At 37.3% G+C, this 22,941-nt stretch overlaps 1 protein-coding gene across 1 annotated transcript; it reads right to left on the bottom strand.

The window, feature by feature from the left end:
- Window positions 1-345: 345 nt before the first annotated feature.
- PANK2 (pantothenate kinase 2) lies at window positions 346-21,555 on the bottom strand. Its single transcript, XM_044663024.1, has 7 exons — window positions 21,522-21,555; window positions 14,901-15,253; window positions 9,024-9,277; window positions 8,297-8,473; window positions 7,056-7,179; window positions 3,117-3,242; window positions 346-2,331 (listed from the first exon to the last, which is right to left on the bottom strand). The coding sequence occupies exons 1-7, from the start codon at window positions 21,526-21,528 to the stop codon at window positions 2,281-2,283; spliced, it is 1,092 nt and encodes a 363-aa protein (XP_044518959.1). The 5' UTR covers window positions 21,529-21,555; the 3' UTR covers window positions 346-2,280.
- Window positions 21,556-22,941: the final 1,386 nt, after the last annotated feature.

A 22,941-nucleotide genomic window follows, 5' to 3' on the forward strand; every position in this document is an offset into this window, starting at 1 on the left:
GCCTGGTGCCCGGCACTAACTATGCAAGTACTTGGTGCTTTCCTATTTTTGAGGACTGACTTGTCCACTCTCCCAGAGCATGTAGTCAGTCAGGATCCATTCCAATACAACATTCTTCCCCCTCTAATACATTATGCTACCTTCCAGGTAAAGATTTTACAGTTCAACCTGAAGATGACAATGACAATTAGTTTGCATGAAAAATTATCTTTGTTTTCTTCCCTGTAAGGGTAAATATTCCAGGACTGCTCACCAACCCACATGATAAAAGCAATTATTCTTTTGCCTCAAAGATACAGACTAATTAATTCAACAATAACTTAGAAAATATAAAAATAATTGTAATCGTGTATCCACAGTGAAATTTTAAAAGCTGCTTTACAAAAGAAAGTTTTTAATACATCACGCATACATAAATTCAGTGTTCAAAATAAAGAGGCCAAATTCTAGGCCCTCTCCAAAACAGTTTCCAGTATTCCAAGGCTGTGTGCATACAGTTATACAAATACTGATGAAGCAGGCAAAGTAGAGAAATGAAGGATAGTAGAGAAGAGAAGGCGAGAACAGGCTCAGAACTACAACTATCTGAATAAAATACATCATTGCACTAAGCCAAACTACTGAAGAACTTACATGGTCAACAAGGATGAGTGTACAGAAAAAATAAGGCATATTCCCCAGTGCACAATCAAGAGAAAGCATTGCAAGTCATTCCCTGGGGTCTTTTTTTGTGCCTGTCCTACTAAACGAATCCAAGGAGAAAGACCAGACTCCAAGGAGCTAATTTCCACCAATATCTCCCAAGTTTATCTCATCTTTTCTGATCACTGCTCTGTATAGCCACTTCCATAACAGGACATCATCACTACATTAATCTTTATAAGAGTTTCCTTTAGAAAAATTGTCCTCAGGGGGTAGGGGAGAAAAAGCCATGCACAGGGCCTGAGAAGACAGACAGAAGAGGAGCCTGAGAATCTTTGGAAGGACGACATTTTGTGCTTAGAAGGAACCCACCAATGCCCTGCCTGCTCTAGGTTATAAATGACAGCAGCGGTCACTGTCAAAGCAACTCTTAAACAAAGTTCTTAAGTTTTAGGGGTAAAAAATTTAAAATTCTGATCCTGTAATTTTGGAAAATCCAGTGTTTGAGTTTGGACCCACCAAAACTGCCTAATAAAATTACAATTTCAAATCAGAATTAAGATATTTTTTCTCTGCCAGACTCTTAAAGAATTTTTCTTCTGATTATTTCTTCTGTATTCTCCAAAGAACAGCAAAAGCATGTATTTTCTATAGCTTACAAGAAATATTTCTCTTTAGATGTTCAAATAAAGCTTCCAAATTAATTTTCTACTAAATCTGAAGTAGTAGCCAAGTTCCCACCTCTTGACAACTTGTCCATTTTATTAGTTGCTTGCCTTTTTTGGGTAATCTAAATTAAGCCTAGACCAGACTTTTGCTTTATCCACTAGTTCATTCATATACAAACTAGACAAACCACACATACACACACTGAGAAAGTGTCTCAATCCAATCCACAAAAAAAGGGAAGTAAACACTGCTGTTCTTGAGAGGAAATGCTTTCAAAAAATACTTTAGCCCAAGATAAAAAATTATAATATAATCTGACAAATTGCTTTTTTAAAACATACTAGTTTTAAAAGTTTAGTAAAATGGTACACAAATTATTAAACCCCTAGGATTGAACACAGAACCTTTCAGAATAAAACACTTTTTAAAAAGATGTATGTACATACACATCATAGTTACACTTTGACATTCTCATCAACACAAGGACCTGAAAACCAACACTTAAGTAATAACATGGAAAAAAGACTCCCAAAAGCATATTTACAAAAGATGTGATTAGATTAAAATACAGACGAGGTGACTGACATTTAACATTCTGGATAAGACATCAAACCACTGCCTGCTGAAGTCTAGTTCCCCTGAAGAGACTCCATTGAGTGACACCATTTCCCACACAGCAGGTTTAACATGACTTTACTGAAGGAATTTAAACAGAGGATACTTAATGAATGGGCAGAGTCCACCCCTCTATATTTGCTTCTTTTAGAGGTTTCTCTTAGGGTAACTCAAGATTTCTCTTCACAACTTAAAAAATACATCTGTCTTTTCTCTCACTTTGATTCAGGTCAGACTCTATTATTATAAAAGCCACTGGAATACATCTTTTTTTTTTTTTCCTCTAGTGGGGAAAAAAGTCTGCATATTCCGTTGTGGTTGTGGAAGGCTCTGGTAGTAATTTCAGACAACAGATCAGGGTAATTTCAACAGCTCCAGGAGAGCACCCACTGCTCCAAAATAACCCTAGAAAGGCAAAAATTCCAAGACATTCGTTAATAAAACATACCTAGACTTAAATACATTGTCTTAAAGAATTACTAAAATCAAAACATAATTGAGGAGAGGGTAGCGGGAAAGAAACTATCAAATCTGAATTCCTTTCAAGAGCAGCAACGTGTAGAAAAAACAATGAACCTTATTTCATATGAAGATTGTTTCTCATTGTTCAGCATGGATTGGGATGTTTTACATCAAAGGATATCATGCTTTGGACATATAACTTCAAGAATGACATGAAGGGCAGCTAGGTAGCACAAGTAAGTAGAGCTAGGCAAGTCACTAAACCCCAATTGCCTAGGCCCAAATGCTCTTCTGCCTTGGAAATGATACCCAGTATTGATTCTAAGAAAGAAGGTAAATTTTTAAAAAATAAAAAAAAAAAAAAAAAAAAAAGAATAGCATGGTAAAATAGAAAAGATGTAATCACCATAATGATTTGATTTTGCTTTGGAAAACCATGCTATTCCCTGCAGAATGTCTCTAATTCAGCCCAAAATTGAGAACTTTACTTTCCAAAACAGCAAAATGAAAAAAATACCATATTTTAAGATTTTTAGCTGCTTAACTCAAGACTATCTGTTATACCCATGTTAGGCCCCTCTTCTCAAAAAGAATGAAAACATTAATGCTTATTATTTTACATGTACTTTAAACCAATGAAAAAGTCAGGAATTAATTTGTATCTCCAACCATTAACCAAAAAGTATTAGGCATTCACTATTTTATTAATTTTTTTTGACTGGGCTTACCTCATGCTCTGAAAAAAGTGCTTTCAACTGCCCCTTGGACCAATAATCCAAAGCATATGCAAGAAGTCTCATGGAAATGGTATTAATTCGCAAAAAATTTCCAACAAATACCACCTGGTTAATGTTCTGGGCACATTGAAAAAAGATAATTAGATTTCAATATGATTTCCATTCTATTTTTAAAACCACAACCAAAAAGCATTTTCTTTTTTGGTTATCTTTAAAACTATTTAATCAGTAAAACATTTGGGGGGAAATGAAACACTAAAAAGCATTTGAAGGAGATTGGCTGATATTAACTATTCGTGGGCTTCTATGCTCCTTTCTTAAGCTTTCCCAGATCCAAAATCCCATTTCACAGCATGCTAGAAATGAGGGAAGAGATCTCAGCAGAAGTAGCCTTGTCTATTATACACAGTATAATCAAATTTCCAAGTAAGAATATCTCTACCTCCTTCTTCATATCTATAAAAACAAAAGGGGTTAGACCAGTGATGGGCAAACTACAGCCTGTAGGCCAGATGCAGCCCCCTGAAATGTTCCATCCAGCCACGAGACATTATTCCTATTCTGTCGAATACAATGAGTAGGATACAATACAATGAAACTTCAAAAGAGCTGCCTTAGAAACAGACTGACAGATGAGCATTTTCTTTCCTTTGGCCCCTCTTAAAAAAGCTTACTCATCACTGGGTTAGACTAAATGATATTGGGTACCTCTATCTTTTAGGTCTAACAAACATTACAACATTAAGAGTAATGTGGAACAAAAATTCAGTTCAAAGTAGAAAAGAAAAAAGCAATACTTATCTAAAATGGAATTCAAAGCTCATCTCCTTAATTAACATGTTGATGTAAGTGAGGAAGTCTCATGAAGGCACCTACAAGGTCCTCAACCTTATAAAAAAGGTCTAGTCACTTCCCAAAGTCAAAAGATGCCTAGAGGTGGTGGGTTTCCTTGATATTTCACAGGCATCACCCCACACCCCCAAAACTAAAACACTGCTAGGTTAAGCAGTCACTAAAACTGAAAAGCAACCTGTTTAGAAACATAATACAACCAAAGAAAAAAATCTCAAAACCGCCTCCCAACTCACTTCATCCATAAAACACTATTTCGTCATCTGGCAGGGTTGTCTCTTCCAACAAAAATGGGTCTTGGCTTACCAGGATCAGTGTTTGAAGCTAAGAGATCCTTATATGCCAAAGTCCTTACTTTGTAGGAAGAACATTTGCAGGAGGACCAGAGACAAAATCAAATCACCACTGACTTTAGAACTTAAAAGATTTTGTACAAATAAACCAAATAATCTGTTTTACCTTTGTAATCTACATCCTTTATCTGGTTACAAATTCTTTCCTTATCCACAGGTGCAAAAGTTGTAACTTCACAGTCTCTTAATTTGTTTTTGTATGACTTGTAATATTTAAGGTACTCTCCATTTGGAATTTGTTGCAATATGTGGTAAAAAATACTGGGCTGAGTCTATTTCCCACCAAATTGCACTCCCAGTTTTTACCAAAAAAAGAGTCCCTTGCCTAGTAGACAGTGTTCTTGGGGTTATCAAACACTTGATGCCATACCTGTCCCCTTATCTAAAGTCATTCCACTGATTTCTTTTCCACCTTTCAGAGTATAAAAAATAAATGTCACACAAAGGGAACGGAGAGATGCGCTCTGTTAAAAAAGAAGACCCATTAGGGTAGGAAAAAAGTGTCATTCACAGGATTGATGCCTCCAGAGCTCAGCACAGTGCCTGGCACAGAAGAAGCAAAGGCTTGTTGACTGATGGTGAGTGAGAGCAAGAAGGCAACATGTACCCAATGAGAAACATCAAATATGTTCCCCTCCTAAAGCACTCAAAGAAAAAGATAACATCAACGAACTGAACTAAGGGACAAAAAATGACAGGCAAACTGCTAGAGAGCTTTACTGGAGCAGGCAAAGAAGGACTTCAGTCCACTGGGATGACACCATGTAGTATAGTCACAGAAAGACATGGACAAGAGTCAGATAAGAATTTGAAGTGAGAAAAATCCAAGTTCAAGTTGGGCCTCAGACGTACTTACTAGCTGGGTGACCCTGGGCAAAATGAGGTTAGTAACAGCACCTCATCCCCACAGTTGTTGTAAAGTACTCAGCACATAGTAAGCTCCATTACAACAGTTGATACTTAATAAATGGTTTAACTTGGCTCCCAAATTATTGAGATCACAGATCCGTCTCACAGGGCTATTGTAAGGATCAATGAAGTCAATGTAAGACCTTAAAGTGCTATATAACTGTCAGTTATTTTCTTCAGATTTCTTTTACATTAACTTATTTCTCACAGTGGAGAGAGGTGTGAGAAGGTAGGAGAGGCCAGTGTTCCAACAGTTTGAAAAATAAAGTCATCTCTTGGAAATAGGTCTCCTCTTACTATTCCTCCATCATTGTGCCTAAGGCAGAGAGTATCCAGGTAAATGAGAAGAGGTTTGGGTGATAATGATATCAGTAAAATCAAGGGAAAGCTGGACTTCAGAAAAGTAAATGAAAACTGCCCTGTGGGGGTAGGAGGGTGGAAGGTAGAGATGTAATGACCAGCTGGAGACCTAGTTGTCAAAGCAGCAGAAGGTTTTGTTCTCAGCATCTTGGCTTTCTCTGCTCTGCCATCTTCTAGTACTTCTTTGGTCTAGGTTTCCTCTCCCTATCCAAGAATCCCTGTGCCATAACTCCACTAAAGCCTTTTCCCATCTCCACAGTGCCCTGTGTTCCAGCACTGACCTCCTTGTAGTCTTTCACCCATCACTCTGGGCCTCGAGAGTTTCTATTCCCTAAGTGCTAAATATGAGGAAAGAAGTCTGATGCAACTGAATTATTGCATCAGACTGAAAATGCCCCCTTTTTAGTGTCCTGCTCTTTGGCTTGCTAACCCCTCTTCTCCTTTTCTCTTCTAACTGATAGTTTAAATAGTTTTATGCTTTAATTAAAGACCCCACAGGCAAATTTCCTTTTCCAGCTTCTCTTAGAAGGAAGTATCGTTTGTCACCTTATTTTCCTAATGAACCCTAGACTCTTTGAGGACAAGTTTAGCAATCTATTTTCTTTTAATCGAGGAGGTCTGAAAAGTGAGCACCTGAAGCCCCATTGTTCTGAGTGTTCCTGGCCGGCAGGGCTGAACCTCCCTCATATTGGGAACTAAGAGATGGTGAGCATGTGTTTCCTGAGATAGGGTTGGTTTAAGATGGAGGTGGACGCTGGTTCAGACTTTTAACCTTACAAGGAGGAAACAGTATAAGGAGCTGTGTGAGGAAAATTAGATCCACCTTGCCACGGGGTAACTAATGGCTAGCATCAGCCTGATGTCCCCTGGTGTCAAGTGGAGTATCACCACTGTGGAAGGAGCTAGGGAGGTATTTTACAGATAATAAGCTAAAGGTGTGAGGAGTTAAGTGACTGGCCCCAGGTGACACACAGCTAGTCTGAACTGGAATTCAAACCCAGCCCTTCCCAATTCCAAACCCAGCATGATCAGATGACTAAATGTTGACTTCAAACCAATTCATACACAAACGAGGCCAACTCTAAAAGGCTAATGTTTCTTTAATGTCAAGCTACAGAACATTCTTATTGCCCAAATGAAGTGAAGACCCATCTTGGTTCTTTCATAGCCCTGTACAATGCTGCTTGACATCAATGCAACAAGGCAGCACTGTAAAGAAGCTGAAAGCACCAAGAGAGAGAGAAGCAGTCCAGTGTCCCAGGGGCATCCAGTTTTCATGCTCCCTTTCTTCCTCCACCTCACGGCAGGTTCTTACCTTCCCTCCAACTCCCACCTTCTTGTGACACCCAGATCACCAGCCCTTTCAACCTCATTAATGCCAGAATCTGAAAAATGCCCCATGGCAGGTCTTCTTTCTTTCCCCAAATATCACAAAGAGATTAGATTCTTTCATTACCTCATTCAGAGCACACATTCGTGCTATTGAGCCGATGTTGTTGGTGATAGTGATTAAAGTCGCTCTGGCCAGGTCCTCTTTGCTGGCGGCCTCTCTTTTCTCCTTGCTCATCATGTTTCCGAAACTATAATGAGAACATTGAAAACCCAGCACTATGAGGGGAAAAACAAGGCAGTGCAAAAGGTATTGGAAATTTAGTATAATCAAATGCAATTTTTAAACAAGCAGATTTAGATCATCCAAAATTTTTATTTTAAAACTATAAAGAAATTAGTCAAGAAAAAATTTTTGTCAACTGGAATATGACAAAGAGGCAGCTATGTAGTATGGTTGTATTGGAATTTTACTGATTAGCAATAGAAACTCAAGACATTCAAACTGGGCCTTTTCTTTATCATCTCAATCACTGAAGTTAGTTAAGCCTCCTCAAGCAATGTCTGAGAAGTAGATTCATGGCCCTGAACCACTTGGGTTCAATTCCCTTCCCTCTTCCTTTGCCACCCCCCATCCCAAAAGTGCATGTTTCTTGTCCACTCAGCTATACAGCTGTTCCATTTGGATTATTACAAGATGTGTATGATAGAAGCTTGCCAGGGAGAAGCAAAAATGTCTATCCCCTAATTCCCACAAAGGTTTAACAAATGAGAGAATCACAGTTTCTAGTCAATAACTTCTAGAATTCCTGAAAGTCAAGGTGCTTAAACAGAGAACCAGCTTTCTTTGAAAACCTTAGAAAAAGTAATATTAGTATGATTAAAACTCTCTCTTTATTAGGTGTATCTTTAAGCGAGCTTTTATTAACATGTTTTCATATCATTTAAATTTCCTGAGGATTCTTCTTCCCCTTCCCAGAGACTTATCCAATAACAAAAAATGTTTTTCAAAGAGAAAAGCAAAAAAAGAGAAGAAACAATGAAAGTCAAACTGATTAATATACTAAACATTTAAATAGCGAAAAAACGTTTTATGGACCTCCCACCTCTGCAAAGGAACAAGGATATATCTATAATTAGAATGGCACTACAAAAGCTAAACTGGACAACTATAACTGAAGTAATTAATAGATTCAACACTGCAGACATACTAAAACCATAATTTATAGTGTAGGAAATTTTTCAGGAAAATTTTCAAATGCAATGTGACATTTTCAATTAGTAAAAACTAGCCACAAAGCTGAAATAAAAAATATTTTATTCCTAAATATGTTTGGGTCCCCATTTCCCACACACACACATTCTTACCTAGAGGCTACAGCCCAGCCTGGCAATGAAAACCTCTCATAGTCCCCTCCATAAATGTCTCGTACTAGTTTATCCACCTTCGTACTATCTCCATGGGATGCCATTTCAAGAGCTTCTTCAAAGGTGGTGCAGCCAGTTAGAAGACAGCAAAGACCAAAGAAAGTTCCTCCCCCAAGACTGATTAAAAAACAAACAAACAAAAAGATCACACATTGTATTGTCTTCTCTACAAACTTCAAAACAGAGACCTCAAGTCAGATGAGAACTTCTTTATGTAGCTAAAAACACCCTCCCAGATAGAGACCTCAAGAGATAAGCCAGTCACATCTAAGAGCAAACACAAAAATGTTAACATAGAAAACAGTTCACATCCATACTCAGAATACATTCACCATTTACTCATCTAAGCCAACAAGCAGAGGAAGGAATGAGTTTCCCCTATGACACACTGACCTACTACATATTTGGCAACTTTAATCTGTACAATCATCTACAAGACTAAGACAAATGAATAAAGTCAAAAGAATGGGAACTCTGGCTTTCTAGTAACAAACTCTGGCAGGCAAAGGCAGATATGCCCTTTTTGGTATATATGCCATAGGTTCGCCATCACTGTATTAGATGGTGAAACAATTTAAAAGGTCCTCAAAAGCATTCTTTTCAGTACCTTAAAAACTGAGCTAACATTAAATCTTTGTTGATAACTGTCTTTATTAATGGGCCTTACCTGGTACCAGTGACACGCTTATAATTATCTTTGGAATATACTGCCAAGATGCTAACCCCAGAGCCAATGTTCACCAGAAGAAGAGGATATGGATTTTTCAGATTGAAGGGTAACTTCTGACATTTTTCAGAATCAGCTGGGTTTTCAAAGTAATAGCACTGTGACCGTCCATTGAATCCAACAGAATCAATATATAAAATTCCTTTAATTAAGCAGTCTAGTTCATCAAGTTTGCAAAGCTGAAGATCACCTATCTGTAATGAAATAAGAAAAACATTTCAGCTAGGTTTTGAAAATGCTAAAAGTCAAATTTTTTCAGTAAGAGTACCCCCCACATCCATATGAAACGAAAGCCAGTCATGAACGTCCTATTACTTATGTATGTTTTACAGAACAGAAAGGGAAGTCTGTTTGGGGAAAGGATTGAGGGAGGTGAATAGACAGACTGGTCAGTATGAAATCTAAATATCCCACACACCTAAATATACTCTGCAAATGAAAGCTCAAGGAGGTCTGGGAAGCCATTTTTCAGCCAAAACAAATGTGTCTTTATCAAGTGGCCAAGTAAAAAACAAGTCACTCTTTCATATAAAAAAATTATTTTAAAAATGACTAATGTAACATGTCTATTACAGAATTACTAAATTGCACATACTTCAGACCAAGGATCTATTTAAGCTAGTATACTTTCACTGAAAGGAGGGCAGAAAAGCAGAGACCAAGGAACATTGTTTTGTAGCACAGCATAGTTTAATATTGTAAAATCATTCTCAAAGGTTAGAAAATATAGTCTGAAGATCCTGAATTCATTTCTAATAATCTAAAAAAAAAAATCCAAGTTTAAAAAGCAAAAAGCTTCTTTAACAGATGACCTGCTCCTGAGAGTACTTGGGCAGAGCTAAAATATGAAATAAGTACTAACCAAAACCTCAGTCCTTAGTCCTTAAGTCGGAGGATAGCTGAATTAAAGGAATCGGGAAACTGTAAGACAAGGAGGATGAAGTTTGCCTATGTACCTACTACTTCCTTTGAATAATCTGGCCAAGGATGAGTTTCAGAGTCCTGGGCTGACAGCTGACTGAGGAGTAGTTCTGCCCACAGGCCATGGAGAAGCATACTTAAAGGAGAGTCCTACTTAGGGGATGATGGACAAAAGTTAAGATGCCTGAAGAGACACGAATAACTGGAAACCAGCTAAAGCAGTCAATGCCTGGTAGGGAACAGGGCCAGCAGAGAGCAAGGCAATGACACTATCAAAAGATAACAGGCAGCTCTGAGGCATTAATTACCTACCTCTCCCTCTACAACTGTTCCCTGGTCACACATGTTACTATGTATATGCCTCCCACATGACCCTTATATACAATATGTCCTCTCTTCACAGGGAAAGTACATCTATTTGTTGGAGTGAGTTCAAGGTTTTGAGAAGAGTATTTTATTATTTTTATTACCATGCTTTTTCATTAAATGCCTTTGCATTGAAAAAAAAAAAATAGATAATCTCCTAGCTTCGGAATATTCTAAAATAATGGTCATTTCTCCTACCTAAAGACATATGTTGTACCTATTAACATGTATCAACTTCCTTTGGTTGCTTAGTTCCTGGCAACTAATTAAATACTTGAATACATTTAACAGAAATTCTTTTGTGGATCTCTAAAAACATCTTTATTACTACTTGTGGAGTTGGAAAACTATCAGTGACTTTTTATAATTCTTCATATTCTTTACTAGACCAAACTCAACATTCCTTCATTAGGACCTACAGTCATTCTTTTCTGAACCCTCAATAATAGCAGATTTTTTTAAGTTTAATTCTTAGCTACCAAAGAGCAAACATTCCACTCATTGAGATTGCTTCTTGACTAACTCCCAGTCTACTTGTAGCCCATTATAACTCAGATATTTTTCTGCCAATTGTGTCTCACCAGTTTTTCCCTTTTATCTTTCAAGGTTGTTTGCTGCCCTGAAGTATTCTGTCTTGTACTTATCTGCCCTGAACTTCCTCCTATTTCTGACATACGACCAACACCATTCTGGGTCATACTGCAGTCTGGTAACTCAACAGTTTGAATTCACTAATCCAAGTTAATGAGAGCAACAAATGCATAATTCCCTAAGCAAATTCAATACAAAACATCTATATTTACACAAAAGGTAAATCAGGATTTAGCTAAAGGATTCACATTTTTAAGATTATTTGCTATAAAACCTTATTAAATAATAACTCCCTTTCCTTCGATGATTCAGAAGACCCACAACTTCATCAGCTGAGTACCACACTTTGGTCAGAAAACTCCCTAGTTTTCTTCTTCTAATGATAAACCTCAAATTCCTTACCTGCATTTAATAAACAGGGTTTCATAATCTTTTTAAACTTCTTAATGTTTACTATACAAGGTTTGTCTCAAAAAATCTTAAAAGTGTGGTTAAGTGCAGAGACTTTTGGGACACCCTATAGTTGCTAATTTCCACACAATTTCTCAGGAACAGTTATAGTAGAAAAAGAGGCATATTTGAAGCAAATAAAATGAGCCCCAGAACAAATTCCTATGGGTCTGGCTCTACAGACGACTGAGACATGAATATCATTTCATATAATTTTCCAAATGATTTGGACAGCCACATAACAGACTTGCAATGAAATACCTTAGAAGTTTCTTGAAAGAAACAGGATTATGGCAAACATGTAACATTGCACTCTTGACTGTTACCTCTCAGTTTAGCACGCCAACATCCAAGTATAATAAAAATTCATATTATTAAAAAACATGGAAAAAAATATCACCTTAGAGTTATTAGTGGGATTCTAACACCTGGAAACAAAGATAAGGGCCCTCTATGGGTCACTAAATGAGGGGGTAGGGGATCAGGAACTGCATAATTAAATGGCAATTTAATTTAGGATTATTTTCTTGTTTAAAGTATAACAGAAATAATTCATTTACAAGAGTCAAATCTTTAAGGGGTAAAAAAAAATAATCACAAATCATTTTTTCATGGTAATAGTAGAAATTAAAATTTCAAGAGAAACTATTTTCCTATCCTTAGGTAACTCAGAATAAATTAAAAGTAGACTGATGACTTTTACAAATGCCCCTGATTAAAAAAAAAAATCATCTCTATTTAAGACATGTCTTCACTTCAGGTGCTTCTTTGTTTTCTTATAATAATGTAAGGTACATAGCACCGAAGGATGGCCTCCCTATTAGATAAGCCCTTTATCAATGGAATGAAGTATGCTGCATTACAAAGAGCTGAATCTGAAGTTCAAAGATGGGGTATCTGACTACCTGTGTGATCTTGGGAGCAAATCCCTACCTATGACTCCATTCCCTTATCTGTGAAATAAGGAGATTGTCTTAAATGTGTCTCTTTTGCCTCTAATTCTATTATCCTGTGATTCTAAATAAAAACAATGTTCCAATAATACACTTTTAAAATTAGGGTTTGTTTTTAAATTAGAATAAGGTCTTTTTTAAAAATTTCAATTAAAGAAATTAGGAGAAAGAACAAAGTCAACCCAGAGAAACAAAAAAAGAACACACTCCTGTTATAGCAGGCATTTCTTGAATGAAAAGTCTGTGCTATAGCCTATCAGCACTTACCCACAAAAAAGCTTCCTCTGCTTAGCTGTTTTTTCATAGCTCTAAGCTTGAATGGGCCTTTATCAGCACTTGCCCCACAATTCAAACACAAGGCCAGTGCTGACATGTATGAGGTCTGAAAGAGGTAGAAAAGAACAGCAGAAAGAGAAGTGGCCTCAGAGCCAGCAAAATTTAGGCTCATGGCCCCAGCAAGGTCCAATCCTTTCCCTTCCTGAAGCCTCAATTCCTCATCTGTAAAGCACTTTACAAATACCATCTCATTGGATCCTCTCAACCACCCTGGGAGGGAGGTGCTATCATTATCCCCATTTTACAGATAAGGAAACTGAAGCAGCTAGGAGATGAAATAATCTGCCCAGGGTAACGGAGCTATTAAGTGTCTGAGGCTGGATTCCTGATGTACTTATCCAGACCGTACTACCTCCACTCTAGGTGTATAGTGTTTCATGAATGTCACCTCTTATCACCTTTACAACATATTAGAAGGAAATTCAGAGACAGCCATCATTTCTCCTCTAGAAAAGCTCCAAAGTTTACTCTGTGGTACACTTATGCAGATTAATTCAAACAAAAGAATGTTTTTCAGGGAAATGGGAGAGGAAAATAAGAGATATCTACTTCTATGACATTTGTTTTCTAAAGATTTAGAATCTTAGGGCTTAAAAGTCCTTAGAAATCATCTAGTCCAATATTTTCATTTTACAGGTAAGGCGACTAAAACTGAAAACTCCAAAATCACAAAAAAAACCCTAAAATCCAGAGCTCCAGATTCTGTTTGTTTTTTCCAAACTCTCTCTCTCATACAAACACAAACATCCCACTCTTTATCCTGATAACAGGAAATAAAAATAAAAATAAGTCCTTATGATCTAGAAGAACTAATGTCTAATCACGGTCACTGAAGAACACAAGTATAGTCTAATATTAATATTCATAATGTTTGATGAAAAGGAAAGGCAAATAAATCCCTTCTTTGACTGCCTTCTGGCAACTTGAAGGACATTGGTCTCAAGACAAAAAAACTGAAAAGGTATTTCAAATGACACTAAGTTTGAAATATTCTTTTTAACTGGGACTTAGGGTGAGGCTGAGCAATCTAAGTATGAAGATAACATTTTTTATGTTTTTTTTGAAGTCTGAATGTTTGAAGACATGGGCAATATTTGTCCTTTTCTCAATTAATCTTTGCCCATCTTCCATTTATTTTTTAAAAAATATTTATTGAAGGGGAAAGGACCTACTTATACAAAAATAATTATAGCTATTCTTTTTGTGGTAGCAAAGAATTAGAAATTGAAGGGATGTATGTCCATCATTTGGAAAATGGCTGAACAAATTATGGTATATGATAGAGATGGAATACTACTGCATTATAAGAAATGATAAAGAGGATGATTTCAGAAAGAGCAGTAAAGACTTTCATAAACTGATGCAGAGTAAAAATTAAGTAGAACCAAGAGAACACTGTACAAAGTGACAGCAATACTGTAAAATGATCAACTGTGATACTTAGCTACTCTCAGCAATACAATGACCCAGGACAATTCTAAGAGACTTATAACAAAGAATGCTATCCACCTCCAGAGAAGGAACTGTTGGAGTTGGAATGCAGATCAAAGCATATAATTTTTCACTTTAGTTTATTTGGGATTTGGTTTTATATAATTATTCTCTTCCAAAAATGATCAGTATGGAAATGTTTTGCATGATAACACAAGTATAACCCATATCGAATTGCTTGCCAGCTCCAGGAGGAGAGGGAAGAAGACAATTTAGATCATATAACTTCGGAAAACTTATGTGGAAATTTGTTATTACATGTAATTGGTAAAACAAAATATCTTTATAATAATAATATTGAGTCATTTGTTAACAATTCTACAAGTAACCATGGGGAAGCATAGATTAAAAGATATGGTCTAGCTTTGAAAATTTCTTTTCAAGTATTTCCTTCCCTGTTTATGTTTAATTTTTCATAAGTTCAATATACAGAGATCAAAGAAACAAAATTTTATACTTTTAATGGATCTGATTCTATGACATATGAAAAGTTAGCAAAAAAAAAGGTGCATTTATTTAACAATCTCACTTTTGCTATTCATTTATTTCCAAATCAAATTTAATTCAAGCCTGACTTTAAAAAGCTAAATTTAGAAGGCTAAGACTTAAAATAATTAAGTAGATGGAAATGCTTCCACCATTACCTACAGTTCTATTTTAAAACAAATTATTAGACTATAAATTGTATATAAGCTAAAAAAATGCATACTGTAAGAAAATCCTGCTCAAATTTGTACGCTCCACCTCCAGTGGCACAAAAGACAGTGTGGAGACTTGAGAAGTTTTTATCTCTGCCCATTTGAATAAAAGCAGGCATGTCATGAGTAGGAAAGCGTATAAAGTGCAGATTGCCTTTACGTCCACACAAGGTCAGATCCTTCAATTCAAGGTGGACATCCCGAATGCCTGCGGACCCATATGCCACGTTTGAGGTTAGGTATTTCCTAATGCTTTTAAGACTTTCCACTTCCTCCTCCTCTTCTTCAGCAGTGATATCTTTGGGTTCGAAATAAACCAGCTTGACCAAGGTTCCACCAATATCCAAGCCAAACCACGGAAAGACTAAATGGGAAATAAAAGGGAAAAAAAAGAAAAAAAATTCTTATTTTTTCTGCAGCTGCAATAACCAACAACAATAAACTGTAATCCCTGCCTACCAGTTAGCCGTGCAATCTCAGTTTATGCCCTGCAATTTGCAAGGAGACTATGGATTGCAAAAGTTTAATTGCCCTATTTTTGATACAATTCTGGTGAACAGTCTTATTATGATCTTAACATAGGCATTATTTGGGGGTAAATGCACTATTTTTAAAAAGTCAAAACTTAAACCACACTTCATTAAATGGAACCCCTTGAACTACCCACAGTTTTATATCTAAAATGTACAGTTCCTTCATTTTCATATTTAATTGGCAAATTAAGAAAACATCAAATTCAAAAAAGTCATATTCAGATTAAATAAAAGGTACATTTTCAAAAGTCACCTCTGAAGACAGCTTTTCTATTAACTATTGCCTTAATTAACTTTTAAGCCAAGCAGATACTGTGATTCTAAGTAAGATGGCTAAAAGTTTCTAGTTATCCATCAGGATCAGGTCTAACCATAGCTAAACTGAATCTTGTTTCAAAGTATACAGAAAAGACAACACCTGGTGAAATGAGATCTCAAAATCACGTATGAAAGCAAATATAAGAAAAGATCAAATTTAGAAATTAAAATTAGCACTGCATGCCTCTACTATGATGATTTAAACAATGTTACATTTTCATAGTTTTCATAAGATATTTAAAATAATGGATCACAAACATCAACATTGGAAAAATGGATTTAGAACAATGATTGTATCCACATAAGGGAAGATCTATACCTTCTGGATTAACCACAAACTAATGGGGAACAAGGGTAGTACTAGTAAACTGAATTTGTCCTATCAAGTCACCAAAAGATAGCAAGAATGCCATGACTTAAGTTTGCCGAGTCTTAAAAAAAAAAAAAGCAGGGTTAAAACTCATATCAACCAATCAACAAGCATTTATTAAGCAACTACTGTACTATGTGTCAGGCACTGTGGTAGGACTGGGGAAAAGAAAAATAAAGATGAAACAATCCCTGCACTCAAAAATTGATATTACAAATAAAAAGGTTAACAACGAACCAAATGACATGTAAATCAAAAGACTGGCTTCTTGTGGTTTTATTTATCTACTTAAGGAATATACAAAGGTTTTCTATCCTCTGAAATTCCCTAAAAATCTATCCAAATTCACACCATTTTAGAAAACCTGCTATATGACATCTCTAAAATACTCCATTAATTTGGTTTAAGAAAAAATTCCTACTTAACCTCACAGTTTAAATGAGAAAGATAATTATTTCAGTTCCAACTCAAAGAAAGTTGTTGTACCAAACAAAATTTGCCTGAGTATCAACAGAACTAAGAGTAAATTTAAATCATTCTAAATGGTAGAAAGGGTTTCTAAAAAAAACTAAGGTCTTATTCAGAATTGTTTCCCAATGGAAAATAGCTAAGTTAACATTCCCAGTGTTTTTTAAAGTATATCTACAATCCTCAGAGAGAAGGGCTAACCTATACCCATCACAATTAAGTTTCCATATGCAACATATAATTTAACTAAATCATGAGAGATGATTATTTCTGTTTCCACAAAAGGGGGAGTTAATCAGGAAATCAACACTGTACATGGCATAATAGCAGACCCCAAGAAGTTTTTTGTTTGGGGAGGAGAAAAAAAGCATAACGTCATTCAATGAAATACAGCAATGAGTTTTTGAGAGCATAATACATCTCAACTGTTCCAATTTCCAGTATGAGCATGTAAAAAAGCAAAATGCTCCCAAACACTCAAAAAAAGACAGTAACTACATAAGGATAAGCAGGCACCAAGTTACGGATCCTAAGAGACTATATTAAAGCTTTAAATATCTTTACTGCTTTATAAAGAGCCAATTTGGAATCCCCCTCCCTTTTTTTTAACTGAATACAGTACTGAATAAGGTTCTTTCTCTTCCATCTATAATTTAAGTTTAAGTAAGATGTGTTGATAACATAATATATGGTTCTTTTTGCTTGTCCTCTCCCCAGCTAAACAAGAGGGCAGAGACACTGAAATACTTGGAACCATATTATTACCCAAATTTATGATTCATATGTGCAGGCCCATTGAAGACCCTAAAATATAACACACTGCACCATTTTACCACTGCATAATTCACTTTCCTTTTGACTATATTTAGATACTGTCAATGTTTTATATTGCTAGTTTTATTTCTGTGAGATGATAGGTCATGTTTGACTTGGGCTTATATACATTTGAAGTTGGCAAAACACTCCACTTGAAAGAAGAGTCCCTTTTATGCTCTACTCATTTTGTCACAAGAATTGGCCTTATTTCCTACTAAATTGGAATCTAGCAATAAAATGAAGAGGACCAAGACAACTCACAGCACACCCTTGCTTCTCTAAGCTGCTCCTCTTTGTTCCAATTCAGCAAACATGTTATAATAACTTGGGACAATTCCTGGCTATGTAGTAATAATAAGAAAACAAGGTCTACTGGCACGTTCAAGCTTCAAATCAAACTTCCAAGGCTCAATTTCTAGGATAAAGGGTTAAAAGCCATCCCAAGAAGGGAAGGATTTCAAAACCTTATCATCAACAGAACTGGTGTGTGGCAACCACCTTGGCCACACTTGAGCTTCAGTTCCTATCCATAAGCCATTGTGCACCTTCCGGTTTCCATCTTTTTCCCCCTGTTCTCGTAGAATCTGAACTTATTTGAAGTTTTGTCTCATCCCTCACTTATCTAATGTCTAATCTAATCCCTGTACCAAGTGAGCTTCCCATTTTTCTCTCACTTCTTATTGCCCACAAAGACTGACTTACACCCTTGCAACACTTACAGTGAGTAGGCATAAAAGCACCTAATCCACAGTATGTTGCAACAAATTTTTTCAAACAGAATAATAGCACAAACATCAGTCTCATCATCCCCTATCTAAATAAACCATGTTCATCCCAATACATGGATTCCTTCTGTATGCCTCTACTTGGTGTGTTCTCTCTAGATACTCTTTCACATCCAAATCCTACTCATCTTTTTGGGGGCAGCTTTGGACTATTTTCCCCATGAATTCTGTTCAGACTCCTTGGTAAACACAAGTTTCCTCCCCTAAAATCCTACTAAAGCTTAAGTAATTCATTTTGGTACTTGTCTGTTCTAATTATTTTACAGATATTAGTGTTTTCTCCAAATGAACTGTAAACTTGTATGATAGAAACCCTATTTATTATTATTCCATAATGTCTATTATGCAGCAGCTAATAAATACTAGTTGGCAAATAGGTGGCAAGGAAGTAACCAGACACCTAGAAAATATCAAAGGAGAAGAAAATCAAGAAAAAATACAATGGCATATGGTTGACAATCCAGAATCAGACTCAAAGAATTTTAAAACTAGACAGAACCCTGGAGATATTCCATTCATTTTTGTGGACAGAAATTGAGACCATAGGAAGGTTAAATGGTAACTTTAAAACATTAAGTTAGTGAAAAAAAAAAAAAAACAGCAAAACCAGGTGGTAAACCATACTCAGTGAGGAAACAAAGTTTCCTTATTTAAAGTTTAAAAAAAAAAAAAAAAAGTTAAGAGAACCAAGGTCTAATTTAAAGGGAAAGACAGAACTTTGGAATTATGCCTAAAGGGCTTTAAAAGAATTTGATTCACCAATACCACTAGGTTTGTAACCCAAAGATATTTTTGTAAAAATATTTTTATAGCTGGGCTTGGGAAAATGAGGGGATGTCCCTTGATTGGGGAATGGCTGAACAAATTACAGTATATGATAGTATTACTATTGTATTATAAGGAATGATGAATTGATTGATTTCTATTAAGGGCTGAAAAGACCTACATGAACTGATGCAGAGTGAAATAAGCAGAACCAGGAGAACATTGTACACAGTAACTGGAACACTGTGGGATGATCAAATGTGATAGACTTTGCTACTAATAGCAATGCAATGATCCAGGACAAATCTGAGGGACTTATGAGAAAGAATGCTATCCACATATAGAGAAAGAACTGTAGGAGTAGAAATCCATGAGAAAACATATGATTTATCATTTGTTTATATGGGTATATAATTGAGGTTTCAATTTTAAAAGGTTACTCTATTACAAAAATGAATAATATGGAAATAGGTTTTGAGTAATAAAATGTGTAAAACCCAGTAGAATTGCTTGTCAACCCCAGGAGGGGGGGAGGGAAGAGGGGCGGAAGACAACATGAATCATGTAACCATGGAAAATTTTTTAAATATACTTTTTTAATTTTTTAAATAAAAAAATAAAGAGAAAGATAAACTTACTCAGAAATAAACCCTAAACTGTATATATTCTGGTAACTTGAATATTAAAGCAGTAGGGAAAGAGAGAGCAAATTAAAAAGCATTTTGCCCTTATAGTAACACATCAATGAGAGGGGAGATGTGAGCAAAGGAAATCTTCCAAAGTTCTCCATTATGTATCCAGTACTTGATAAAATCAGCACAATAAAATTCTGTCAGCCCTCCAATTTCCAACACACATATTCCAGAAAGTTTCAAATGTCAACAATTCTGTAGTCAAAGTAAGACAAGGAGAGTACAAATGGTTTTCTGCCATTTCCATGACAGTCCAACAAGGTAATCTGATCTGTCACCAGGGTAAGGAAAGAACATCTGAAGAAATAAACAAAGGGCTGTTCCTCTCCTGTTTACCAAGACTCACCTGAGCTACTTGAAAGGAAGGACTAACTGATAATTATATCCTACAAAACTCATTCTTTAGAATAAATAGAAATGAGTTTCCTACCTCAATTTCATATGGGATCAGAAGTCATGCTCCAACACAAAAGCAAATATTTCGCACAAAGACTGCAGACGTTTCCTACAGCACCAGATCTGGGTAAACTCACTTTCTAAAATTGCCTTTTAAAGTCCTCCCCAAACATTCTAACCTGTTTAGCAATTGTCATCAAGTGGGAATAATGAAAGCACATGTCCACAATGCTTTCAGGGATAGAACAAAACCAGAGAGAGACCACCAAAGACATCCAAAGGAGCTGACCTCCAGACTGTTCTTTAACTTGCCAAACCCCTCAGAATCTATAACCAGAAACAATCAAACATATAAGCCAGGAAGAAGACCTGAGTTCAAGTTCTTAAGTCTGACACATACTATTTGATCAGAGGTAAATCATTTAACCTTGTGCTCTAGGCAACTCACTAAGGCTATAAAAGTTGCAAGATGTATAGAGGGAGTTTTCCTCACCTCTGAGGTCCTAATGAATGAGATGCTAATGAAATCACAAGTCCAGACCTGATTCCTGTAATAATGCTGTTTCTTTTCCATATGCATGAAGGAACCCCACAACATTACAGAAACTTTAAGGAAATCATGTATTTTTATCACATTATTGGAGTAAATATAATTCTTCATTCCTAGGACATGGGGTGAGAGACAACATGGCAACCTCTAAGGATCTGTAACATTGAAATAAAGAAGCAAAAAGACCAGCAGTAAAAATGCAAGATAAACCTATACTTGCAAAGATTAAATGGTATATTTCAAAAAATAGGGCTCATTGAGACCATATAAAATGAATGCCTGTACATAAATTATTGAGGAAACTTCTCACTCCCTCCTCCTCTTCTCCTGCCCCAAAAATTTGGTGTCATGACAAGGAATTCTAATTAAGGAACTGAAAAACTATGCTTTATGCTCGGATATTAATTTAAATGTGGTTTCTTAAGTTTAGTCATTTTGCTGTTAAATACTAAGTTTCTAATGGGGATAAAATAAATTCACATCACCTATACCTGCCATTTTATTATTTAAATATTACCACATTTGAGTTAATAACAATTTCAGCAAAGGAAAGACATAAATAGACTTCCTCCATCGTTAAGGAATTGGACATGGGGGAAAGATGTTTAATTAGTTCACAGATTAAGAAAGGAAGAATCATTTGGGCTCAGTTTTAAGGATTCAAGGTACAGGTTTTTGTCTATTAAGAAAAAATAAGGGAGGCTATGAAGAACAGCACCCACAAGATTAGAAGCATTTCTCTAGCTTAAGAAACACTTTAAGAAAATCTCTGGGAGACAGGATCCAGTTACCAAAAGGAGATAGCTAAGAAAGGATAAGGATTTTTAAATGAGGGGAAATGGTCTCTCCTATTTTAGAACAGGGAAAACTCAAAAGGGCAAGTGCCATCTGGAAAGAAGTCTGTTTCCCAAAGAAAATGACTTTTAAAAAAAATCTTACCTTCCATCTTAGAACTGGTTCCAAGGCAGAAGAATGGTAAGGGCTGGCGCAATGGAGTTAAGTGACTTGCCCAGAACCACACAGCTAGGAAGTGTCTGAAGCCAGATGTGAACCCATGTTCCTCCAGACTCCAGGCCTGGTGCTCTATCCACGGAGCCACCCACCTGCCCTTGAAAATGGCTTTTGATCCCAAGAAAAACACTCATCTAGGAAATCTCTGAAAGACCTACCTTGAGGGTCATGGACTTTAAAAGGGGATGTGAGTGAAAAGAAATGAAAAGTATCTTTCCAGACAGATCCCTCAAACCCCCGGGTTTATAATAACCTTCCATTTCAGGAAAGAGATACGAGGTAAGACCAATAGCGGCCCCCTTCCAAGCAGTTCAGAGGATAACCAACTGGGTGGGAGCACTCGGGGATGTTCCTGCTCAAAGCCCTCAGCTTCAAGAGGCCCCCCCCATGGATTCCGGAAATGCCCAAGGTCACCCAGGCAGTAAGGGGAAAAACTGGAACGACCACCCCACACACACTCATTTGAGCCCTCTCCCCTCTACGCCCATTTCCAGGTGGGTGCCAAAGCAAATTGACTGAAAATTCAAGCCCTTGTGAGACAGAGGAAGGGCTTCGAGAAAGGACACCCAGGACTCGGCTGCCCAAGCTCCTCCCCGGGACAGCAGAACAGCCCAAGAGACCCCCGAGGACCTCCCCCTCCTCGTGAGGGGCCAAGGATGATCTTTCATCCCAGAAAAAAGTGTGAAGAAGCACCATGGTGACTCCCGCTCAAGCCTGGGGCTGAACTAAGGACCCCCACCAAGGCCCTCCCAACTCGTCCAAACCACGGGCTAGTTCACCCCCACCCCCTAAATCCCATATCCCCATCCCTCCCCGTGACTTTGGAGCTGAATGTAAAGGGTTTTGAGATTTTCCGGAGAGAAGGGCTGGCAAAAGGTAAAGAAGCTGGTAAAGATCAGGAGGGGAAAGACAGAAGATGGGGAAAAGAGGGGAGATGGAAAGAGGGAGGTGGGGAAAGGGCGGGTAGAGCAGAGGAGAGGGAGGGGAGAGGAAGTGGAGAGAGGTAAGGAGAGGAGGAGCAGAAGAGCGGGGAGAGAGAAGAAAGGGGAAGCAGCGTAAGGGGGAGGGAGGGGTCGGGGAGAGCTGAAGGGGGGGTCAGGAGGAAGAAGAAGGGGAGGAGGCGGGAAAGTAAGGAGGCAGGGATGGGCGGGACGATCAGAGGGATGGGCGGGGCAAGGCGGGACAGGGGCGGGGCAAGTCGAGGAGGGAAGGGAGGCGCGGCGCGCGGCCCCGATTAATTGCGCGGGGGCGCGCCCTGGCTCCGCAGTGGGGCGGGGGCGCGCGCGCGGGAAAAAACGGCGGCCCGAGCTGGAGGAAGCGAGCGGGCGGGCCGGGGGCGCGGGCAGGC

The sequence above is a fragment of the Gracilinanus agilis genome, chromosome 2, assembly GCF_016433145.1.
Source record: "Gracilinanus agilis isolate LMUSP501 chromosome 2, AgileGrace, whole genome shotgun sequence".
NCBI lineage: Eukaryota > Metazoa > Chordata > Mammalia > Didelphimorphia > Didelphidae > Gracilinanus > Gracilinanus agilis.

Bases quoted from the DNA above. Each gene is read 5' to 3' on its own strand.
- PANK2 (XM_044663024.1), bottom strand. The intron at 8,474-9,023 runs GTAAGGCCCATT...TTTTTTAATCAG, and splicing joins AAGCGTGTCACTGGTACCAG to TCTTGGGGGAGGAACTTTCT. The intron at 2,332-3,116 runs GTAAGCCCAGTC...TTGCCTTTCTAG, and splicing joins CACTTTTTTCAGAGCATGAG to GGTTATTTTGGAGCAGTGGG.